At 46.4% G+C, this 21,057-nt stretch overlaps 1 protein-coding gene across 2 annotated transcripts in view; it reads right to left on the bottom strand.

The window, feature by feature from the left end:
- The window catches only part of LOC135811874 (uncharacterized), a 33,758-nt gene extending 18,580 nt beyond the window's left edge, over positions 1–15,178 (bottom strand). The window contains exons 1-4 of one of the 2 annotated variants that reach the window (XM_065325116.1): positions 14,666–15,178; positions 8,401–8,626; positions 6,199–6,247; positions 3,191–3,295 (exon numbers count right to left, since the gene is read on the bottom strand). In XM_065325116.1, coding sequence (XP_065181188.1) covers positions 3,191–3,295; positions 6,199–6,247; positions 8,401–8,567 — 321 coding nt within the window. In that variant the 5' untranslated portion in view covers positions 8,568–8,626; positions 14,666–15,178. The remainder of the gene's footprint in view (positions 1–3,190; positions 3,296–6,198; positions 6,248–8,400; positions 8,627–14,665) is intronic. The other variant, XM_065325115.1, reaches the window with a different exon arrangement.
- Positions 15,179–21,057: the final 5,879 nt, after the last annotated feature.

Here is a 21,057-nt window from a genome sequence, read left to right as displayed (position 1 = left end):
TAGGAAATTCAGCAAGTGCAGTGTGACAATGGACATGCATGTGTAAGTGTGTGTGAGTGCGAATTTACTGGAATAGCGTAAGTGCGGTGACATTTTCTTTTTGTTTACAAAGATTTGGATCACGAATGCGAATGTAGACTGCTTCTAGAACTTTTAACTGCTTGAAACTACTAGCGGAACGAACAACACTGAACCAAGAATCATCATAACTTTCACGACACACGGGGTTAGACAACAAATGCAATTTAATTGCCGATGTATTCTTCTTCTTCTCACCGCCTCCGCCTTCACTTGGTTTCTGACCGCCACCGTCCTTCACACCATCTGCACCATCATCGTCATCATCGTCACCGTCCTCTTCATCATCGCTGCCACCTTCACCTGTCGTCGGCTCTCCCAGCAACTGACCACCGGGTTCATCATCGTCACTGCACACGTCGCTTCCACACTCCTCCTCCAGCTGCCGTCGCGTTCTCTTCCTGACCGGTCTTCCCTTGCCATTGCCAAACGCCTGACAGTCGTCAACTCTTCCGCTGGCATCATCCATATCCGGAGAGTTTCGATGCATCTTTCCAGTCACCTCTGCAAACCGAGCTGCCGCCAGCCGTTTGCTCCTTCTCAGCTTTGGTGAGTTGCGGTTGTCTGCGTCCGGCGTTCCGGTACTCGCTGATAATGAAGATAAGACACAGTGTTCGTCTTTGTTTACATTAATGTTTGTTCCCAATTTCTGCGTGCTGTGTTGGTTTTTCCGAGACACCGTTTGTGGAGCAGAAGCCTCTGCCGGAACGGACAGTGGAGTTGGGTGCTTACGTGGTCGGCCACGCTTTGGTCGGGAGGACCTAGCCGCCTGTGACAATATTGAGAGCGGCACGTGTTGTTTGATACGTTCGGACAGATGTTGAAGGGTCCTACCAACATACCGACTACCACATTGTCGGCATTCAAAGTAGTAAATGAGGTGACTCAATTGTAGGGTTGGTAGGACATCCTTCAACATCGTGAACGAACGGATCGTAGTGAACACGGTAACCACATTGGTGGCAAAGTAGGTTTTCTCCACTAGGGATTTCACCACACGGGCCGTGTCCTTCGATTCTTTCCCTTTCCAGGGCAAGCAAAGAAATGCGCGGCACGGCAACGGTCCGATAGCTCGTTCCTTAACAACAGGTGTAGTTGTTAGAAGTTTGTCGAGGAGCTGCTGCGGGTAGCCAATGTGGTTACCGTGTTCACTACGATCCGTTCGTTCACGATGTTGAAGGATGTCCTACCAACCCTACAATTGAGTCACCTCATTTACTACTTTGAATGCCGACAATGTGGTAGTCGGTATGTTGGTAGGACCCTTCAACATCTGTCCGAACGTATCAAACAACACGTGCCGCTCTCAATATTGTCACAGGCGGCTAGGTCCTCCCGACCAAAGCGTGGCCGACCACGTAAGCACCCAACTCCACTGTCCGTTCCGGCAGAGGCTTCTGCTCCACAAACGGTGTCTCGGAAAAACCAACACAGCACGCAGAAATTGGGAACAAACATTAATGTAAACAAAGACGAACACTGTGTCTTATCTTCATTATCAGCGAGTACCGGAACGCCGGACGCAGACAACCGCAACTCACCAAAGCTGAGAAGGAGCAAACGGCTGGCGGCAGCTCGGTTTGCAGAGGTGACTGGAAAGATGCATCGAAACTCTCCGGATATGGATGATGCCAGCGGAAGAGTTGACGACTGTCAGGCGTTTGGCAATGGCAAGGGAAGACCGGTCAGGAAGAGAACGCGACGGCAGCTGGAGGAGGAGTGTGGAAGCGACGTGTGCAGTGACGATGATGAACCCGGTGGTCAGTTGCTGGGAGAGCCGACGACAGGTGAAGGTGGCAGCGATGATGAAGAGGACGGTGACGATGATGACGATGATGGTGCAGATGGTGTGAAGGACGGTGGCGGTCAGAAACCAAGTGAAGGCGGAGGCGGTGAGAAGAAGAAGAATACATCGGCAATTAAATTGCATTTGTTGTCTAACCCCGTGTGTCGTGAAAGTTATGATGATTCTTGGTTCAGTGTTGTTCGTTCCGCTAGTAGTTTCAAGCAGTTAAAAGTTCTAGAAGCAGTCTACATTCGCATTCGTGATCCAAATCTTTGTAAACAAAAAGAAAATGTCACCGCACTTACGCTATTCCAGTAAATTCGCACTCACACACACTTACACATGCATGTCCATTGTCACACTGCACTTGCTGAATTTCCTATCATTTCTCACCTCACCTATAGTTTATTACCTGTGCAAATTGTTCCTAGGTTTGTGCTATTTTTCTTACTATGCTTGTATCCTCGCTGTTCCACTGCAAGTGTATAAATCCTATTGTAGTTTCATCATTCTCTTTAGTCACGAATTCCATTGATAATTGTGACAAGAAAACGTTCTGGAATACATGATTCGTCCCCATGGTTGTGATATGAGTGCGCATTTAGTTATATTCATTGCATTATTATTATTATTATTATGATAACTATTGGTAAACTAACTGCGTGAGTGCTTTGAGCTCAATTGCCTCCGGGACCAGCTTGTACAATACTACGCACGTGTACCGTGTGCTACTGCAGTGTTCGTACAGTACATTGTTGGCAGCACGTGCTACTGCAGTGTTCGTACAGTACCCTGTTGGCAGCACGTACTACTGTAGTGTTCGTACAGTACCCTGTTGGCAGCACGTACTACTGTAGTGTTCGTACAGTACCCTGTTGGCAGCACGTACTACTGTAGTGTTCGTACAGTACCCTGTTGGCAGCACGTACTACTGTAGTGTTCGTACAGTACCCTGTTGGCAGCACGTACTACTGTAGTGTTCGTACAGTACCCTGTTGGCAGCACGTACTACTGTAGTGTTCGTACAGTACCCTGTTGGCAGCACGTACTACTGTAGTGTTCGTACAGTACCCTGTTGGCAGCACGTACTACTGTAGTGTTCGTACAGTACCCTGTTGGCAGCACGTACTACTGTAGTGTTCGTACAGTACCCTGTTGGCAGCACGTACTACTGTAGTGTTCGTACAGTACCCTGTTGGCAGCACGTGCTACTTTCACTGACAGTTTCCTGTTACAGAAAGTGAGCTATAAACAGGTCAGAGTTGAGTTGTGTTGGTGCGGATGACGGTTAAAGTCGTACAAATCAGGTTAGCACTACTTACTCACCTCTACGTTGCGCAGTTTGCCAGTCCACGTGCAGCCTTTTGTGCTCATGGAGCAGTACACTTCTAAATTGGCAACTTCACGCCTCGCATAATTGTCTTCAAACGCCTTTGGCATGGTAGCATGTTGGTAAGAGAGGTGAGGGAGACCACAGATAGATGACACGCACACGTGCACTCGTGCACACACACACACACACACACACACACACACACACACACACACACACACACACACACACACACACACACACACACACACACACACACACACACACACACACACACACACACACACACACACACACACACACACACACACACACACACACACACACACACACACACACACACACACACACACACACACACACACACACACACACACACACACACACACACACACACACACACACACACACACACACACACACACACACACACACACACACACACACACACACACACACACACACACACACACACACACACACACACACACACACACACACACACACACACACACACACACACACACACACACACACACACACACACACACACACACACACACACACACACACACACACACACACACACACACACACACACACACACACACACACACACACACACACACACACACACACACACACACACACACACACACACACACACACACACACACACACACACACACACACACACACACACACACACACACACACACACACATGTACAGTACACATGCATACAGAAACGCCAATGAAAATACTGCTGTGGACAATGAAAATCCCGTTGAATGACCGGGTCCGGCGCCCTCAGTGCGTACAGGACGTAAAGTCGCTGCATGCAGTGCTCACACACACACATGTTGATCGTATGCGTACTCACGGCTGCATAGCCAGCGCCCTGGCCCCGGGGGCCGCTTGACCTCGGACCGGTGTTCCATGTCGAGGACAGTAAACAAATAGCAACATGCAAGTACACTGCAAAAGTACACACTACCACACATTGGTATACAATTGTTTATGGAACGTCTTCCAACAATGAGTAACATGCTTACAGTCCATTCACTATAAGTGTGCACTCTTTTCCAGTCAAAGGGCCCATAAGTATAAATGTCCACTCTTTTCCATCCAGTCAAAGGGCCATTGTGTATGCCCCATGGATTCTACACGTAGGCCAGCGCCAGCCTGACAGGGGAATACCCCACGTGGATGCGTTGAGATGATCAATAAGGTGCATGGCTTCTTCAAAGACAAAGCAGCGGCGCATGCAAATGCACGGAAATCAGCCAGCAAAGCGAGCTAAAAAAATCAATTTTCCATTTTCTCTCTCAAAATTGGACAGATTTTGATCCGGTTTTTTTTTTAAAGGAGCCGCAAGCAAGCGTGCATTCACTTAGAAAAAAATTGCCTTGTATTTGTACGTATTTGTACATAGTCGTATGATGGGAGCATGTAATAACAGTGCACACTTATAGTGAATGGACTGTAGTGACCCCATCTCATGCTGCGCAGAAAGCCAGTCGTGTTGACACGTGGTCTTTTCACGCATTTCTGGATGTGTGTGTTGAAGCATGGTTAGTTGTTGGGTTTCGATACCGATCTACTCTGCAAGCAGGACAGGGACTGAATCAAAGCCTGCAGTTGAGCTTCACGCTGGGCAGATGGACAACGGGATGCAAATGATTCACAGCGCCATGTTGGGTTTTCATATCTTCAAGCCATATCAGTGAGACAATATCACATCAGGGTTCTAATAAAGGAAAATATTGTAATGGGGTGGGGGACATAGGGAAACAAACCGAGTTCACCGATTTTTCCATGGTCCACCATCGCCTTGTCAAACGAAATGTACGGGCGCAGTGAGCAACCGGAACGATCGATTCGTGGCCACATTTTTTTGTGTGAACTGAAAAATGCAAAGATCTCAAAAAATGAGTAGGGTGGCACGCAATCAGAGTGGGAGGGGGGGGGGGGGGGGATCAAAGTAGCCTTCTTTCATTGGACTCCATAAGCACTTGTACAGAAATTGAGCAACAAAGTGCCATACCGTAAAAGACCATAATACGGCCCGTTAGTGAAGTCCAGAACATGGGCATCAATTTGGGCCCGGGCGTTGTTACGGAAAAGCAAGATCAGACTGATTTTCACACCAACATGCCACCCTACGTATAGAGTTAGCACAGTGTACTGTACTCTATACTACCTATTATTGTACTGTACATGCAAGTACACAGTGCAGTGCAGTGCACTGTGTACTGGGCCCGTGATTTCTCCCATGGGCGTTCACATGGAGGTGGGTTAGAAAATGGGACACAATTGTTTACACCGGCACCTGGGCGTGTACACGGGCAGCGGGCGTTGTACTGGGCAGGCGTTAATGCGGGCTTTTACGGTATTATAATAATAATAATTTATAATCCTAATAGTTCCTGGCCACCCAGCACGAGTTCTCTTCCCAAATCCAATGAATGTGGCGTCCTTGAGCCGTAGAAGCAAAGTTCTGCTCCCTACAGCCGGTAGCATGCACCCTGCTTGTTGTGCAAGTGCATCGCCATGCTAGTTTGTTGAGGCTACAGACGTACTACACCACAACCAACTTCACAGAAAGCATAGATTGGCTGTGTTTTCGTGATTTTGTGACAACGTATTCTGGCTCGGGGTGATTTCTCCATGCAATCGGGTTGTGTCATCGGACAGACATTCAGTGACACACGCTCCGACATTACACGAGGAAAGAGACCATGATCATTTCACGAGCATGCACATGCGAGGGGAAAGACTACACATCATAGAGTCATAATGTTACGAGTACAAAATACAGTGTATGTAGAACATGATTGCGCATGACGTGATGCAAGACATAACAGGTTGCGTCCAGTACACAATTGCGCAGGTGTTGGAAATTCGGTATAACCAAGATGCAGTGCATACCGGATTTGCTACAAATACACCAGAATAATGATGGGAACCTCAGAGAGCACATTTCAGAAATTCAACTCACACATGTCACAGGCTCATGGTCCACAGGGCATATTTCGTTTCCACTATCACTACAGCAGTGAAACAACAGCACAAGACGGATTAAGAAAGAAAAGTTGGCTGCTCCCAATGTGGAACTCACGTCTCGTGCTGATTTCACCTACACTCAAATGGCCAACGGCTCCCATTACATCCGCACCACACAGGGAGCACATTGAACTTCACACCTGGAAACCTACAAGAAATCACCGCTCCCAGCTCAATAGTTTCTGCATCAACGCCGACGAAGCCGCAATATCTCTGTTCTAATGTCCACTTTGAAACAGAAAGGTTCTAGAAGAGTGCTCGAAACCCAAGGGCAGAGCTATTTCCAACAAGATGAAGAGGATGAAGATGTCCATGTAACTCCGAATTTCACACACGAGGCGTCGCGGCAATCACCAGACAATAACGAGAAAAATCTGAATGCTGGTTTATCTACCCACAAAGTAAAGGTGCGAATCACAGCAGTCCATTACATCATTGCGTGAATAAAAATAAAAGTGATAAGGCCAAAACAAATAATGACCTTGTTTCCGGTCGGCCGACCGGGCCACTTTTTCCCAAATAATTAATTCTGAAACTTTTTTGGTCCCAAATGCATACAAACGGTGGCAATGCCAAGCGTGCAAGTGCACTCAACGAGTCATAACTCAGTCAAATCTCAACCGAATTCCACAATCGAAACACCTACAAAGTAGCAGATAATCTCAGCTGTCGGCTCGAAAACCTCCGGGATCGATACGAGCTAGAATAACGGAGCTGGAAGGACTCGAACTGTTTTCTTGATTTCTCAGGATGTACGAAAACAGGAATACACCACATGCTGTACAAGAACAGTGAGTCAGTCAACTTTGATATTGATCCTTGCCATGATAGATGTACAATGTACATGTGTAGGTGCTCTTGTCCATCAATACCACAACGATGGAGGAGCCAAAAAAAAGTATCCAAAAAAGTTTCATTCCGGCCGACCGAGTCTCCTTTTTGAGGGGTTGCCGACCGGAAACAAGCCTATTTTTTTGTTTGGGCCTAAGCATATTTTCTAGTAGCTGATTGTCTGCCACTTGATCAGGTGATGCCTGTTCAAAGTTCGAAGTTGCGAAGGTTTTATTAAATATTCAGTGGCATTTTGAGACAAGTTAGCTCCTCTTGTTTTGAGAGACAGGTGCTTAGGTGTTTGTGTGATTGCCAATTTTTCTGTGAGGCATGGATTGCACCTTTTGGTTTCGTTGTTGTAGGCCATTGCTGTGCGCGGTGCACCACCTGAATGTTGCATGCCCTCCACTCATCCTCCGCATCATGTATAAGGCAAGATTCACCATAGATACTGAGAAGAAGGAAAGCACCGGACTAACAGCAACGACATTAAGAAACAACGTCACTGTAACCACCAATCATCTCTGCGCTGCGGACAACGCCAGAAGTGCATGCACATATCGCAATACGTCTGGGCGAAGAAGGATGAGGGGAGGGCATGCCGCATTCAATGGGTCACACCGCAAAGCAGTGGCCTATAGCAACAAAACCAAAAAGGTGCCGATCATGCCTCGCAGAAAATTGGCAATCGTGCAAAGTTGCTAACACCCAAGCACCTACATTAATAAAACCTAGTGTAAGCGACCTCTGTGTTTAGCGACCACCTGCTTTTAACGACCGTTTCTCCATGCACGGACAGTTCTACACAGAAACTGCACTGGATACAGCGACCACCTGCCTTGCGCGACCAGTGACCGACTTTTAGTGTACCAAATGCCATAATGGACGTGCACACAGCGAACAAAACCAACCAAAAGTGCCATCTTGGCTGTCAGGTTTGACAGCAACAGGGTTGAAGTGCGCTCTGATTCATGTGCATGCAGTCAACAGAAGTGACAAGGGACAGTACAGGATGCACTGCATGCCCTTGAGTGAGGTGTGCTTTGCCTGCACGGGAGTATTCTTGTGCTTCACACATGTCAATATGAGAACATGGAAGTACAATCATGCACATGTATGTACACAATCCGATATGTCACGAATGTATGGGACCTGGTTCCAAAGACCATCTGGCTTTAACGACCGATTTTGCTTGAGGAGCAAACTTGTATCAAAGTACTGCAACAAAAATAAATACTTATGAATTATATTATTAAAGGCCTAGCTGGAATCACAATGCTACAAAATTATGTGGAAAAATTCTTACATGACGCGTTTGCTGCAGTATCTGCAGAAACGATGACCACAGCCAGTCTGCACTGGATCCCTCAGCAGGAGCAAGCAAACCGGGCACAGAAATTTTTCAGGAAATAGGTCAACAGTTTGGACATCATAGCCGTAGAGTGGGGGGCCGTCTTTATCCTTAGGATCCATTGCTTTTGAACGTGGAGTCTATACGTCGTTCCTGTCAGTACAGTCTTCGGAGGTGCGCGCTGCATGGAACAAACACAGAGAACACACAACTATTGATGAAAGCACATTGGAATTTCTGGGCCTTACTGGCACGGTATCGATTCGAACGCTCGCGTCCAACCAACGCAGCCATGCATACAAACGGTAGTACACTGGAACATTCACATGGCTATGCATACATACATCGCTGTACACTGGAACATGGCGATATAGATGCAGGCTGGGTAGTGCACTCAACGCAATTCATTCTGGTTCTATTACAAGTTTTATGAATTTTATGGGATGTAGCACCTTTGAGCCAATTTAAAAATGGAAATTCACTAGCTCACTGACTTTGCTCACTTTGACACACAGGACACACCGGACACACAGGACACACAGGACACACAGGACACACAGGACACACAGAGATGGTCTTGTGTGTTTCTCATGCATACGTATTAAAGAAACACTAAACTGACCTCGCTTTCATGTGTGCATCATACTCATAGGCAGAGTGCATCATACTCATAGGCATGAGTGCGCATTTTGATACTTTCTGACTGCTCATAAAAATACGTTGTATCTTGTTACAGTCGTGGATAGCTGCTTCATAACTCGTTCCCGTGTGTTTTCTTCTATTACACTCTTGACACTGTTCATAGGAAAACAAACGCTTTTTTCATCAGACTACACGCCACCATTTCTCGCATATATTCGGGAATATAGTGGACTTTCGTATAAAAACAAAAAACAAAAACAGCACTACTGCGTACGCTCATCGGCTGAAGAGGCCACCGACGGCCTTTCTGCACATAACAGGCAGCTGCCTACTCCAATCATGCGGCTCTTTAAAAATCCGTGTCCTGAAGTGCTGCCGCTCTGCTCATCGTTTCCTTGCTGTAATATAAAATTTATAAATAAATAAATAAATTTGACAGTTCGCATGAGACTCGGCTGAAGGCCAAGTTTTCCGCGTCCGTAGCAACGCCACCACCTTCACACCCTCTAGGACCCTTGCGGGAATAACATCAAACAAAACAAGATTCTAGACAGCGTGTAGTGACTTCACCCACCTGCAATTTTCCCGTTTTCACTTACATAGGTTTTCCGATAACTTTTCACTTACATGGGTTTTCCGATAACGCCCGGTGTAACGGTGACTGATTTTTATGGACCTTTCCACGAATTGCATAGTGATTGTGTACACCATTGGTTTCTGGTTAGGGCTGCATGTCGCATACAATCATTTTTTATCATCAAGAATTCTCGTCTTTCCCTATACATGTACAATTATACCGTACTGTATCTGCACTATCTGTATATGCGGTAAAAGCCCGTACTAACGCCAGCTACCTGTGTACACACCCAGGTGCCCAGTGTCAACACTCTTGTCCCGTTTTCTAGCCCAGCTCCGTGTAAACGCCCATGGGTGAAAGCACAGGTCCATTACACAGTGCAGTGCATGCACAGCTCCATGTGTACATGTATGTACAGTACTGTAGTTATTTTTTGTTCATGTACAGTCGTCCCTCTCTAATCCGGCACCTTTTGCAACGGCATCTTCTGCTGGATAAACAAGGGTGCTGGATTATCAAATCCTGCCCTCCAACCTAGCCCACCTGTTAACATACATGTTTGTGTCGTACGTCAAAACGTAGGGATTTTCTGTGTCAATCCAAGTACTTTGTGGCATTAGAGATTATGTACAGTTTGAGTGATTTGTGAAAAGAATTCGGGTGGACACACCCATTCCCATAGCGCTGCACATCACATCCGAACCAGTTCCGTTGAGTGATTTGTTGCAGAAAATCGCTGCTGGAGGCGGAATTCAAGTGCCGGATTAAAGCGTAGAAAATTAACTGAAAAAATCCGTTTTGCCAGAAAGTGTGCTGGTTTGTAAGGGTGCTGGATAAACAAGTGCCGGATATCCCCCGGATTAGAGAGGGACGGCTGTACACCGGTAGTGTACATTACACAGTGCAGTGCATGCACAGCTCCATGTGTATGTACGGTACTGTAGTACAACTTAGTGTACAATCATCATCATCATCTGCGTTGCCGAAAAAAATAATAATAGTAAAATATCAATATACAAATAATCTACGTGGAGATAAAAGTTTAAAGGGGAAGTATACCCTAAAATCAAATTTTCACCAGTTGTAGTCTTCGGGGTGCTGAGTCGAATGGTCTTGGTCCGAGGAAGCTGAGACGCTCCCTTCCTACTTGAATCCCAATCGAACTCGCGCACTTCCACCGAAACTGGGTGACTGCGCCCTACTAGATGGGGATTTGTATGCAAAATGTCACTAAAAGCGCCATTTCGTTCTTATAAAAGCACGGATGACCGCGATTGGCCCATATGTTGTAGTCTTTTGGACGCTGCGTCGACTGGTTTTGGTCCGAAAAGGCTGCGATGCAGCGTTCCTCCTTTATTCCCAATCGAACATGGTTGAACAAGCGGTCACGTGCTCCTGCGTACACCAGTCACCTGGTCACCGTGCCTGCAGGGTACAACTTACTAGCCTGTTTGACCTTTTTTGGGTGCAGTCCTGTCACTCGAGTTGAACTCGAGTTGAACCTTGGTGTGAAAGTTGTCGCCTGCTGGCGCGGTGACCAGGTGATTTGGGCACCCAGGAGCACGTGACCGCTTCTTCAACCATGTTCGATTGGGAATAAAGGAGGAACGCTGCATCGCAGCCTTTTCGGACCAAAACCAGTCGACTCAGCGTCCAAAAGACTACAACATATGGGCCAATCGCGGTCATCCGTGCTTTTATACGAACGAAATGGCGCTTTTAGTGACATTTTGCATACAAATCCCCATCTAGTAGGGCGCAGTCACCCAGTTTCGGTGGAAGTGCGCGAGTTCGATTGGGATTCAAGTAGGAAGGGAGCGTCGCAGCTTCCTCGGACCAAGACCATTCGACTCAGCACCCAGAAGACTACAACTGGTGAAAATTTGATTTTAGGGTATACTTCCCCTTTAATAATAGCTATGAAAAGTACGAATGCCGCAGACATCACCACGCAACATGACAATTTGTTCAAGGTTTGGTTTGTGTGTTTCCAAAATCGATTTTCAAGCTCCGATCATCAGTGGAAATACGGAACTAAAGTGATCAAGGGAAAAACAAAGGTTAAAAATCCAAAGAAGTGTGACACATGACGGGTAACTTGTGGTACGTATTACAAAAAGTGAGAACTAAGATAAAGAGTAAGTGTGACAAATGGGCATGAACAGTGCAGAAACAACTCATGAACACGGGGTGCAAACTCACGAAAATAACCTAAGTGCTAAAACATGTTCTTTTTGCTTACACAAATCGGGCTTATGCGTACGAATACAAACAGCTTCAAGGACCTTCAACTGCTGGACATAACGGGCACGACACAGTACAGAGAAGTATTTCTTTGACACAGTATCCGGCTGTGTGGACACCGCAGCACCCTCCGGCGCTTGATCCGTGGGTCCAGAGACCACGGAGGTCGACCGCCAATTATTCAACCGAAATATAAGCTAGGAATGGCCAAGGCCCACGCGGAGCATCGAAGGAGACCAGAAGCCAGAAGCAAAACGGAACACAATCTCGGGACGTAGATGAGGTAAGGACAGTGGCACGGGACAGACGTAGGAAGGAGAACATGGATGGTATCACACGACTGACTGGTGGTGAATATGAGTTGGGTGATGATGCGGCGGATGACGGCGAGGATACAGATGACGACGAGGCGGGTGATGACGAGGCGGCGGATGACGGCGAGGCGGATGATGATGAGACGGCTGGTGGTGATGGTGATAAAACGGACGAGGAGGAGTCAGGTGGCAGGGAAGGTGATGGAGCTGATGAGGGTGAAATTCGTAAGAAGTCAGCTGTGTACTTGCATTTGTTATCTCGTCCCGATTGTTTGAGTGTGTATGATGATTCCCACTTCTCTGTACTGTGTCTTGCCCGTTATGTCCAGCAGTTGAAGGTCCTTGAAGCTGTTTGTATTCGTACGCATAAGCCCGATTTGTGTAAGCAAAAAGAACATGTTTTAGCACTTTTATTTCCATTGCTATCAGGTTCGGCCTCATTTTCTCTGTGCTGCGCTGACGAGTCCACAAAGGACGAAACAGTTCTGTCCGCAGATTGAGTATTTCGCTCCTGCTCCTGTAGCAGTTGAGCACTCTTGCGTGGGGTAGTGCCTTTGCTGTTTGCGTTATGCAGAGCTCACTGACTTGTCAGTTTGAGCACTCTGGCAAGGTACGTTCGGGCCTGATTGGAAATTTTTATTTCCATTGCTATCAGGTTTGGCCTCATTTTCTCTGTGCTGCGCTGACGAGTCCACAAAGGACGAAACAGTTCTGTCCGCAGATTGAGTATTTCGCTCCTGCTCCTGTAGCAGTTGAGCACTCTTGCGTGGGGTAGTGCCTTTGCTGTTTGCGTTATGCAGAGCTCACTGACTTGTCAGTTTGAGCACTCTGGCAAGGTACGTTTGGGCCTGATTGGAAATTTTTATTTCCATTGCTATCAGGTTTGGCCTCATTTTCTCTGTGCTGCGCTGACGAGTCCACAAAGGACGAAACAGTTCTGTCCGCAGATTGAGTGTTTTAGCACTTAGGTTATTTTCGTGAGTTTGCACCCCATGTTCATGAGTTGTTTCTGCACTGTTCATGCCCATTTGTCACACTTACTCTTTATCTTAGTTCTCACTTTTTGTAATACGTACCACAAGTTACCCGACATGCGCCTGGTTGTGGTGAAGCCGAGACCCAAGGTCGGCAGAGCATCCCAGACCACGCCACCACTCCCCTTATTCATGGCTCACACGTGACGGGTTAACGTGGCTCTAGTAGAACAAATTAAAAAAATGTGTCACACTTCTTTGGATTTTTAACCTTTGTTTTTCCCTTGATCACTTTAGTTCCGTATTTCCACTGATGATCGGAGCTTGAAAATCGATTTTGGAAACACACAAAACCAAACCTTGAACAAATTGTCATGTTGCGTGGTGATGTCTGCGGCATTCATACTTTTCATAGCTATTATTAAAATATCAATAAAATATAATAATAATAAACGGCATTATGCAGCTGTGTAAGCAGTAGATGCACAGTGTGACTGCCAGGCATCTCTGTCAGATGCTAGTGTACAATGCACTGTACTAAACCTGATCTGTACATACAGTAGTACGGCATGATGCGAAAATCAGTCTGATTTCACTAAATCCGAAATAACGCCCAGGCCCACATTTGCGCCCAGGCCCAAATTGACGCCCATGTTCTGGACCTTCACTAACGTTTCCGTCCAGGGCTTTATTACAGGCGTTTACGGTATGGCCAATACAAGTACATGACGCGCTTGGTGCAGCGGAAACTGTCCTGATATGACACGATTCCGCTTGATCCAGGGATGCACGTTCGATCCACAGCACTTTGGTGCATGGAAATTCGCCCGATCAATACCGGATTCCGCTTGGTACAGGGTCCAGTAAACACAGGTTTACGTATACACCGTCGCTGTATGCATTACTGCACACATGTACCTTTTCCTTACTGGCCAATACATTATCTGTCCAGGAGGTTCACTCATTTTAGACCAGTAGAACCTTGCATCGGCTCCCATGCAATGTAGTTTGTCTCAAGTTTCGGTATCTCTTTTTGGAGTTTTTCTTTGTTATCAAGATAGCTATTACTTACTGTGAACCGTGAAATTATTGCCATGGTCTAATTTCTGCGAAATTCGCGACCACGTGGAAATCGCGAAATTTAGACAGCGCGAAAAGGAGATGCATGAAAGGTTTAGCAAGAATGCCACAGGTTCAGCAAGAATGCCATTCTGCAATCACAAAATTAAAACCTCGCAAACCTGTCCGGACTCTGAAAACGCGAACTAAAAACGCCGCGAAAATTTCACGCTTTACAGTATAATTATTTTAATGATATAACTCTACAGATTTACGCCTTTTGTGTGCGTTTTGAAGTTTCGCTAGGGTGAACATCCCTACAGGAGTACAGTGTGCAAAACCTAGGCTTTGGTACAAGCATTGAAGGATGATGGCGGCTGTGTAACAGTTGGTATTGTACTCGTACTTACCAGTGCCTCACTTCTTCCTAGCGCATACGCCTTAGCGAGCGCCCGTTCCAGACCTCCGCCGAGCGCCTACGATCTCCACTCAGTGCCTGGTCGTGATACCGGGACACAATGACGAGCTCAGCTAAACAGAGCTAGTGACTGCCTGGCCACATGTACACGACGTACAATTATGTAGGCATAGCTATAGGTACCTAGTGGCTAGTGGCAGAAGATACAGCAACAATCTAATTACATGACCGAATAATAATACTACAGTAGAGTCGCGCGCCCAAGAACACTGTTTCCAAGGCAAAGGTTTAGACTGGGACGTTCTTATTTTTCAGCAATCTGGCTGCGTTCTTAGAAACAATCGGTACTGGATGATACGCATCCCACAAACTGCCAGAAAACCAACACCGCCGTTCTTAGCTTTAGCAGTTAAATAGGCTGTGGCGTTCTTTCACTTTCAGGCTGGACGTTCTTAGGCTCCACGACCACGTACGTTCTGCAGGGTGCGACTCTACAAAAAATCAATACGGAGCAAGACGTTCGCAAACTTTTCAGTTCGCGCGAACTTTCGCATTTTTCGTTCGGAAAAGTGGTCGGAACACGAATCCCAGATTCGTGTCAGGGCAGTCATAAATTTACCACGCTGTACTGTCTGTATGAATACTATGATGTGCTGTAGCGGACATGGGAAATCCAGTCGGTTGACCGGGGACAGCGCCCTCAGCGCGTACAGAACGCTGCGTGCAGTGCAGTGCCCATGTTGATCCGATGCGACCAGCGCGCTGCGGCGCACAAAAATTTGCATGTGTGTGCCGCTTATCTACGGCTGCATGGCCAGCACCCTGGCCTGGGGCCGCTAGACCGTACGTGCGACCGGATTTCCATGTCCACAACCAGGGAGTAGTACAATAGTCAATACGTATTGTACTACTCCCTGTCCACAACAGTGGCAGTACGTTGTGTCAACGTCATGCATGTGCGTGCTTGCCTTCTCATGACCGTCACTGAGTTCGACTTCCCTTGTACTACAGTCCATTCATAAAAAGATGGGTCCTGGCTCTGGCGAGCTCCCGTATTTGGCGATTTTTCGTGATTTCATCGTACACAGTGCAGTGCTGCGAACTTTGAAATTTGAAAAAGGGTCCAAAAAGGGTGCCTGAACTGGGGTTCGAACCGCAGAATGCACTGTTGCAGGCGGGGTCAAACGGCCTGGATTTTGATGGTTTTCCCAATTCAGTGCTTTTGGGGCAAAACCTGGCCGAAATCCTATTCTTGCTATGGCTTGCTTTTTGGACAAAAAAACTTCAGAAACATAATTGGAAGAGGATTCCATATGGGATTGCAGAAAAAAATTCTAAAAAAACTCAACGTTTGACCCATTTATGGCCAAAAGCTAGAAGTTCATTTTTTTCTGAATGGACTGTAGGTATTGGAGAGCGAACGCGAACTCGTCTTGCTAAAAATCCTCCGTACTCACGGCTGTTAGCTGCACTTGGATCCCGGCAATTTTATTAATTTTATTAGGCCAAACTAAAGAAGGTGTGTGGTTCGACTAACATGGACATTTTTTTTACGGGCGGGCGGGCGGATTTTTTTTTTTTAATATAATTATATTTTTAGTTTGAGCACTCTGGCAAGGTACGTTCGGGCCTGATTGGAAATTTTTATTTCCATTGCTATCAGGTTCGGCCTCATTTCCTCTGTGCTGCGCTGACGAGTCTACAAAGGACGAAACAGTTCTGTCCGCAGATTGAGTATTTCGCTCCTGCTCTTGTAGCAGTTGAGCACTCTTGCGTGGGGTAGTGCCTTTGCTGTTTGCATTATGCAGAGCTCACTGACTTGTCAGTTTGAGCACTCTGGCAAGGTACGTTCGGGCCTGATTGGAAATTTTTATTTCCATTGCTATCAGGTTCGGCCTCATTTCCTCTGTGCTGCGCTGACGAGTCTACAAAGGACGAAACAGTTCTGTCCGCAGATTGAGTATTTCGCTCCTGCTCTTGTAGCAGTTGAGCACTCTTGCGTGGGGTAGTGCCTTTGCTGTTTGCATTATGCAGAGCTCACTGACTTGTCAGTTTGAGCACTCTGGCAAGGTACGTTCGGGCCTGATTGGAAATTTTTATTTCCATTGCTATCAGGTTCGGCCTCATTTCCTCTGTGCTGCGCTGACGAGTCTACAAAGGACGAAACAGTTCTGTCCGCAGATTGAGTATTTTTAGTACATGTAAATACACTGTACTGCCTTTAGACACCCAGTACATCGGCATTATTACGCAATGTTATGCCATACATGTTGTATAAAGGGATCACTGGCTAATACTTTGAAACATTGTGTAGCTCTGGAACGAGAAGAGAATAACTTCAAGCGGTGACTCTGACTGTCCAAATCATCAAGCAAATGAAGAACGATGCGAGTTGAAAGTAAGTTCGGGAACTACTTCGAAGTACAAATTGTACAATGTACCGGTACATGTATTGCTAGTTTGGTGTCGGCGTGCACGAATACATGGGCTTTTTCCATCGACGCTTCCTGTGCTTGCACACATGGAGCAGCAACCGGTACAGGTGAAATATCGTTCCCAATACACGAGGAAAGTGCAATCTCGTCTGTCCTTCATCCCAAAACAGAAGGCCGTCCTTAATCTGGAACGAGGCAATCACTCTCAACCGGACGGTCACTTCAAAATAAGTCTCACCAGTCTGCCGGTGGTCGTATCGAGTAGACTCTACTACCAGCACAAGGCAGCAGTCGTACCACTCACTGCACTGCACTGCAGTACAACTACAAGTCAAGTCCAAAAGGAGCCGCCTAGCCTGCGTCCGCAGACTGACGCTGCACAGCACGTAGACGTGGACGTGTTCAGTCCACGTAGATCTACGTCAGTCACACGACAGCCCGCCGAAAAAAAGTTACGGTCGGGCTGAAAAATGTACGGTCGGTCGGGTGAGTCGAACCACAGACCTTCTTCAGTGTGGCCTTACTTAGTTTTCTGCACGTGAACCATGAAAAATCAATGCATGCTCATGCATAACCAGTCAGCTCAGCTGGCCTGATCGCCGACGCATTTGACGGGTAACAATTCCATCAAATTTGAGATATCGCTTCGTTCTAAGTCTCAAAACAGTTCTAAAGTCACCAAACCACGCTGGTAATCGATGGCTATTCAATGTTAACATCTTCAGGAAGACTTCAGCCGTTTCCCGAGAGTTTGGGCATCGTTGCCGTTATTTTTCACGGACCGTCAGTGTTCTTCTTCCTCCTGTCTGGAGCTGCAATTGCATCCTGGAATTATTTGAAAGGTATTTCGTGCGGGCTATGGGGGGTTCCAACAGGCATAAAATGACATCACTATAGGATACCTGGTAACTTTCACCCTTCAAGGAGGTAGAGCAATGAGAATTTGTTGTGGCGGTCGTCCAATTTTTGTGGCGGTCGTGGCTGTATTTATGCACTTCCAAGGCTTTCATTCTGCCTGATGCTACTCTCTACTAGCCCTTTCCCAAAGGTGCTCTTTTAATTCGCACTTAGTGCTTTTCGCTAGGCCTTGACGGATTATGCTAATATTTTCGTGAAATTATGCTTTTCGCATTGCTGAAAAAATTGCAGAATTATGCTATTTTTATGCTAAAAGTTACATGTATCATATTATGCCGCATTATGCTCACATACATGTATGCTGCTAATGCATAATGGTTCTGTGCAAAATAACAGGGAAATTTTTTGTAGAGGGCGTTGTGTAGTATCCCTGCTTTACAGTTTACTCATGACTACAGTACATGAAATTGAAGACACCGCTGCAGCTGTACTTATGGTTGATAATATGGTGGTAAAGACACACCTGGCAATATGGCGGTAAACACACGCCTGCCCACACACGCTCTCTAGGCTGCAAAGTTCTGGCACAGAGCTCTCCTTCTCACCACCACCACCATCAGTTCGCGCCTGGCGCCTGGTCGATGCATGGCTGGCGGTATCCGGCATAGCAGGCTGGTACATCAAGTAGCGCATGGCACATACATGTACATGTAGATGATGACACAGCAACCACATAGCTCGATTGCGACGTACGTTTCGTCCCCGCTGGACTCATCAGGCAATCTTCTTCTTGGATGTCTTCATACGGAGCTTGACTCGGGAGAATGAAATTGAAGACACCGCTGCAGCTGTACTTATGGCTGATAATATGGTGGTAAAGACACACCTGGCAATATGAGTCAAGCTCCGTATGAAGACATCCAAGAAGAAGATTGCCTGATGAGTCCAGCGGGGACGAAACGTACGTCGCAATCGAGCTATGTGGTTGCTGTGTCATCATCTACATGTATGTGCCATGCGCTACTTGATGTACCAGCCTGCTATGCCGGATACCGCCAGCCATGCATCGACCAGGCGCCAGGCGCGAACTGATGGTGGTGGTGGTGAGAAGGAGAGCTCTGTGCCAGAACTTTGCAGCCTAGAGAGCGTGTGTGGGCAGGCGTGTGTTTACCGCCATATTGCCAGGTGTGTCTTTACCACCATATTTATCAACCATAGTAGTACATGTACTGATTGGAAATCTTTATTTCCATTGCTATCAGGTTCGGCCTCATTTCCTCTGTGCTGCGCTGATGAGTTCAAAAAGAACGAAACGGCATGCTGTCCGCAGATTGAGTAGTACATGTACATGTATTTTGCATGACTCTTATTGTTTAGAAGCATACAGTACTTCCTACATTTACGATTGTTCTTCCATGATCCTTGCATGGCGCCACTACACACTGGAGAGTAGCTAGACCAACACTAATTATCAGTAGTCTTCATTGTTTCCAAAATACAATACTTGTGCCGCTATGCTTCATTTGCAAGAGGTCCTTGTGCCAGTGTTACCAAGTGCCCTCTACCCCCATGCGTACTGCCCAGTGCCATTTTGCAGAATTTTTCAGAGTTTTCCGTACTCGTTTTTCAGGTCAACAATTTGACTGATTTAGTGTAATTTGGAAGAAAAAACGATACTGTACAACTTTTCCAGCCACAGAGTTCACTTGCGAAGCCTACGAATTCAGTACAATTTTCAACTTCACCAGGTCATAACTTTGGTCTATATTTCTGGAATCCGATGATCGTAACGCTTCCGTGAGTGTTGCATTGGACAGCTTGGAGTTTTGGCTGCCACGTAGATCCTTCGATTGTTGAATTGGCACAAGAAACGATGGAGTTACGAAGGTTTTAGCAATTGATCATATACATGATCGTTTGCGGGATATCCGATTGAAATCCGTACTGCGGACAAAACTTCTTTTTTCCGTAAAAATACGGACAAATACGGGCGGTTGGCAGCACTGTTGTGCAGTTGTATGGACTTATCTTCACTGAGATATCAGTTTCATGCTCCAATTCTTCCTTTGTAGCACTGAGGCGTGCTGCGATTAATCAATGGCATTTCCAGATTGCTTGCTACACTATCACATACTCTCTGTAGCTGTTTTGCTGCCTGCTGCTTGTTTCCCGCAATAGACACCAGCTAAAGCTTCCTAGCTGGCCCCCTTGCCAACGGCCTTGTTAGATTCTGTATAAGTTCTGAGTTTGTATCTCATACGTAACAGTCGTGGTTGATTGAGAGCAAGTTCACTTAAAAATATTTGATATAAGATAACCTCCAGGCCGTGCCGGAGTAAGTTCTGAAACGTTCGTTGACTGACTGTGGGTAGTTGCCTCCTTGCCTTCGCTCACGCACACTACATTGGTGGCAGCGGTGATAGAAACTTGTTGTCAACTTCTGGATTCGTCCTGCGCGGCCTTCGCTCACGCACACTACAGTTGTACTGTAGTAGCAAAAGTTCAACGGGGTCAACGCACCGTCCGACCTAGCTACGACCATCACTGATTGTAATGGACTGGACATGTTTATCAAGGGAGTCGTAAACCTACAACTTCCTGGTGCATCTACTTGTACTTGTACTTGTAGAACATGTACAACTGTATGGAATTTGATGCGAACAGGCGGATTATTACAATTTTATGCGATTCGTATGCAATTTGCCTCGAATTATGCGATTATTCGATTTTGGTAGGAATTATGCGAAAAATTATGCTAGCATAATCCGTCAAGGCCTACTTTTCGCTTTAATTCGCGTCCCTTAAAATATGCTAAGAAAGTGCTCTTTTTTCAGTGAAGCATAGCCATGCAACATGTTCAGATACATGTATGAACCCAAGCCGAGAAATGAATACGCACTCTTCCATTTATGGGTCAACGAAAGGCAAAACCGGAAGTAAAGTTCAAAAACACACTTTTTACAGCATTAGGCCTTGACAGATTATGCTAATATTTTCGTGAAATTATGCTTTTCGCATTGCTGAAAAATTCGCAGAATTATGCTATTTTTATGCTAAAAGTTATCATATTATGCCGCATTATGCTCACATA

Source organism: Sycon ciliatum, chromosome 3 (assembly GCF_964019385.1).
Source record: "Sycon ciliatum chromosome 3, ocSycCili1.1, whole genome shotgun sequence".
Classification (NCBI taxonomy): domain Eukaryota; kingdom Metazoa; phylum Porifera; class Calcarea; order Leucosolenida; family Sycettidae; genus Sycon; species Sycon ciliatum.
Note: the sequence above shows the minus strand (reverse complement) of the source record. Positions and strands in the feature narration are given on the sequence as shown.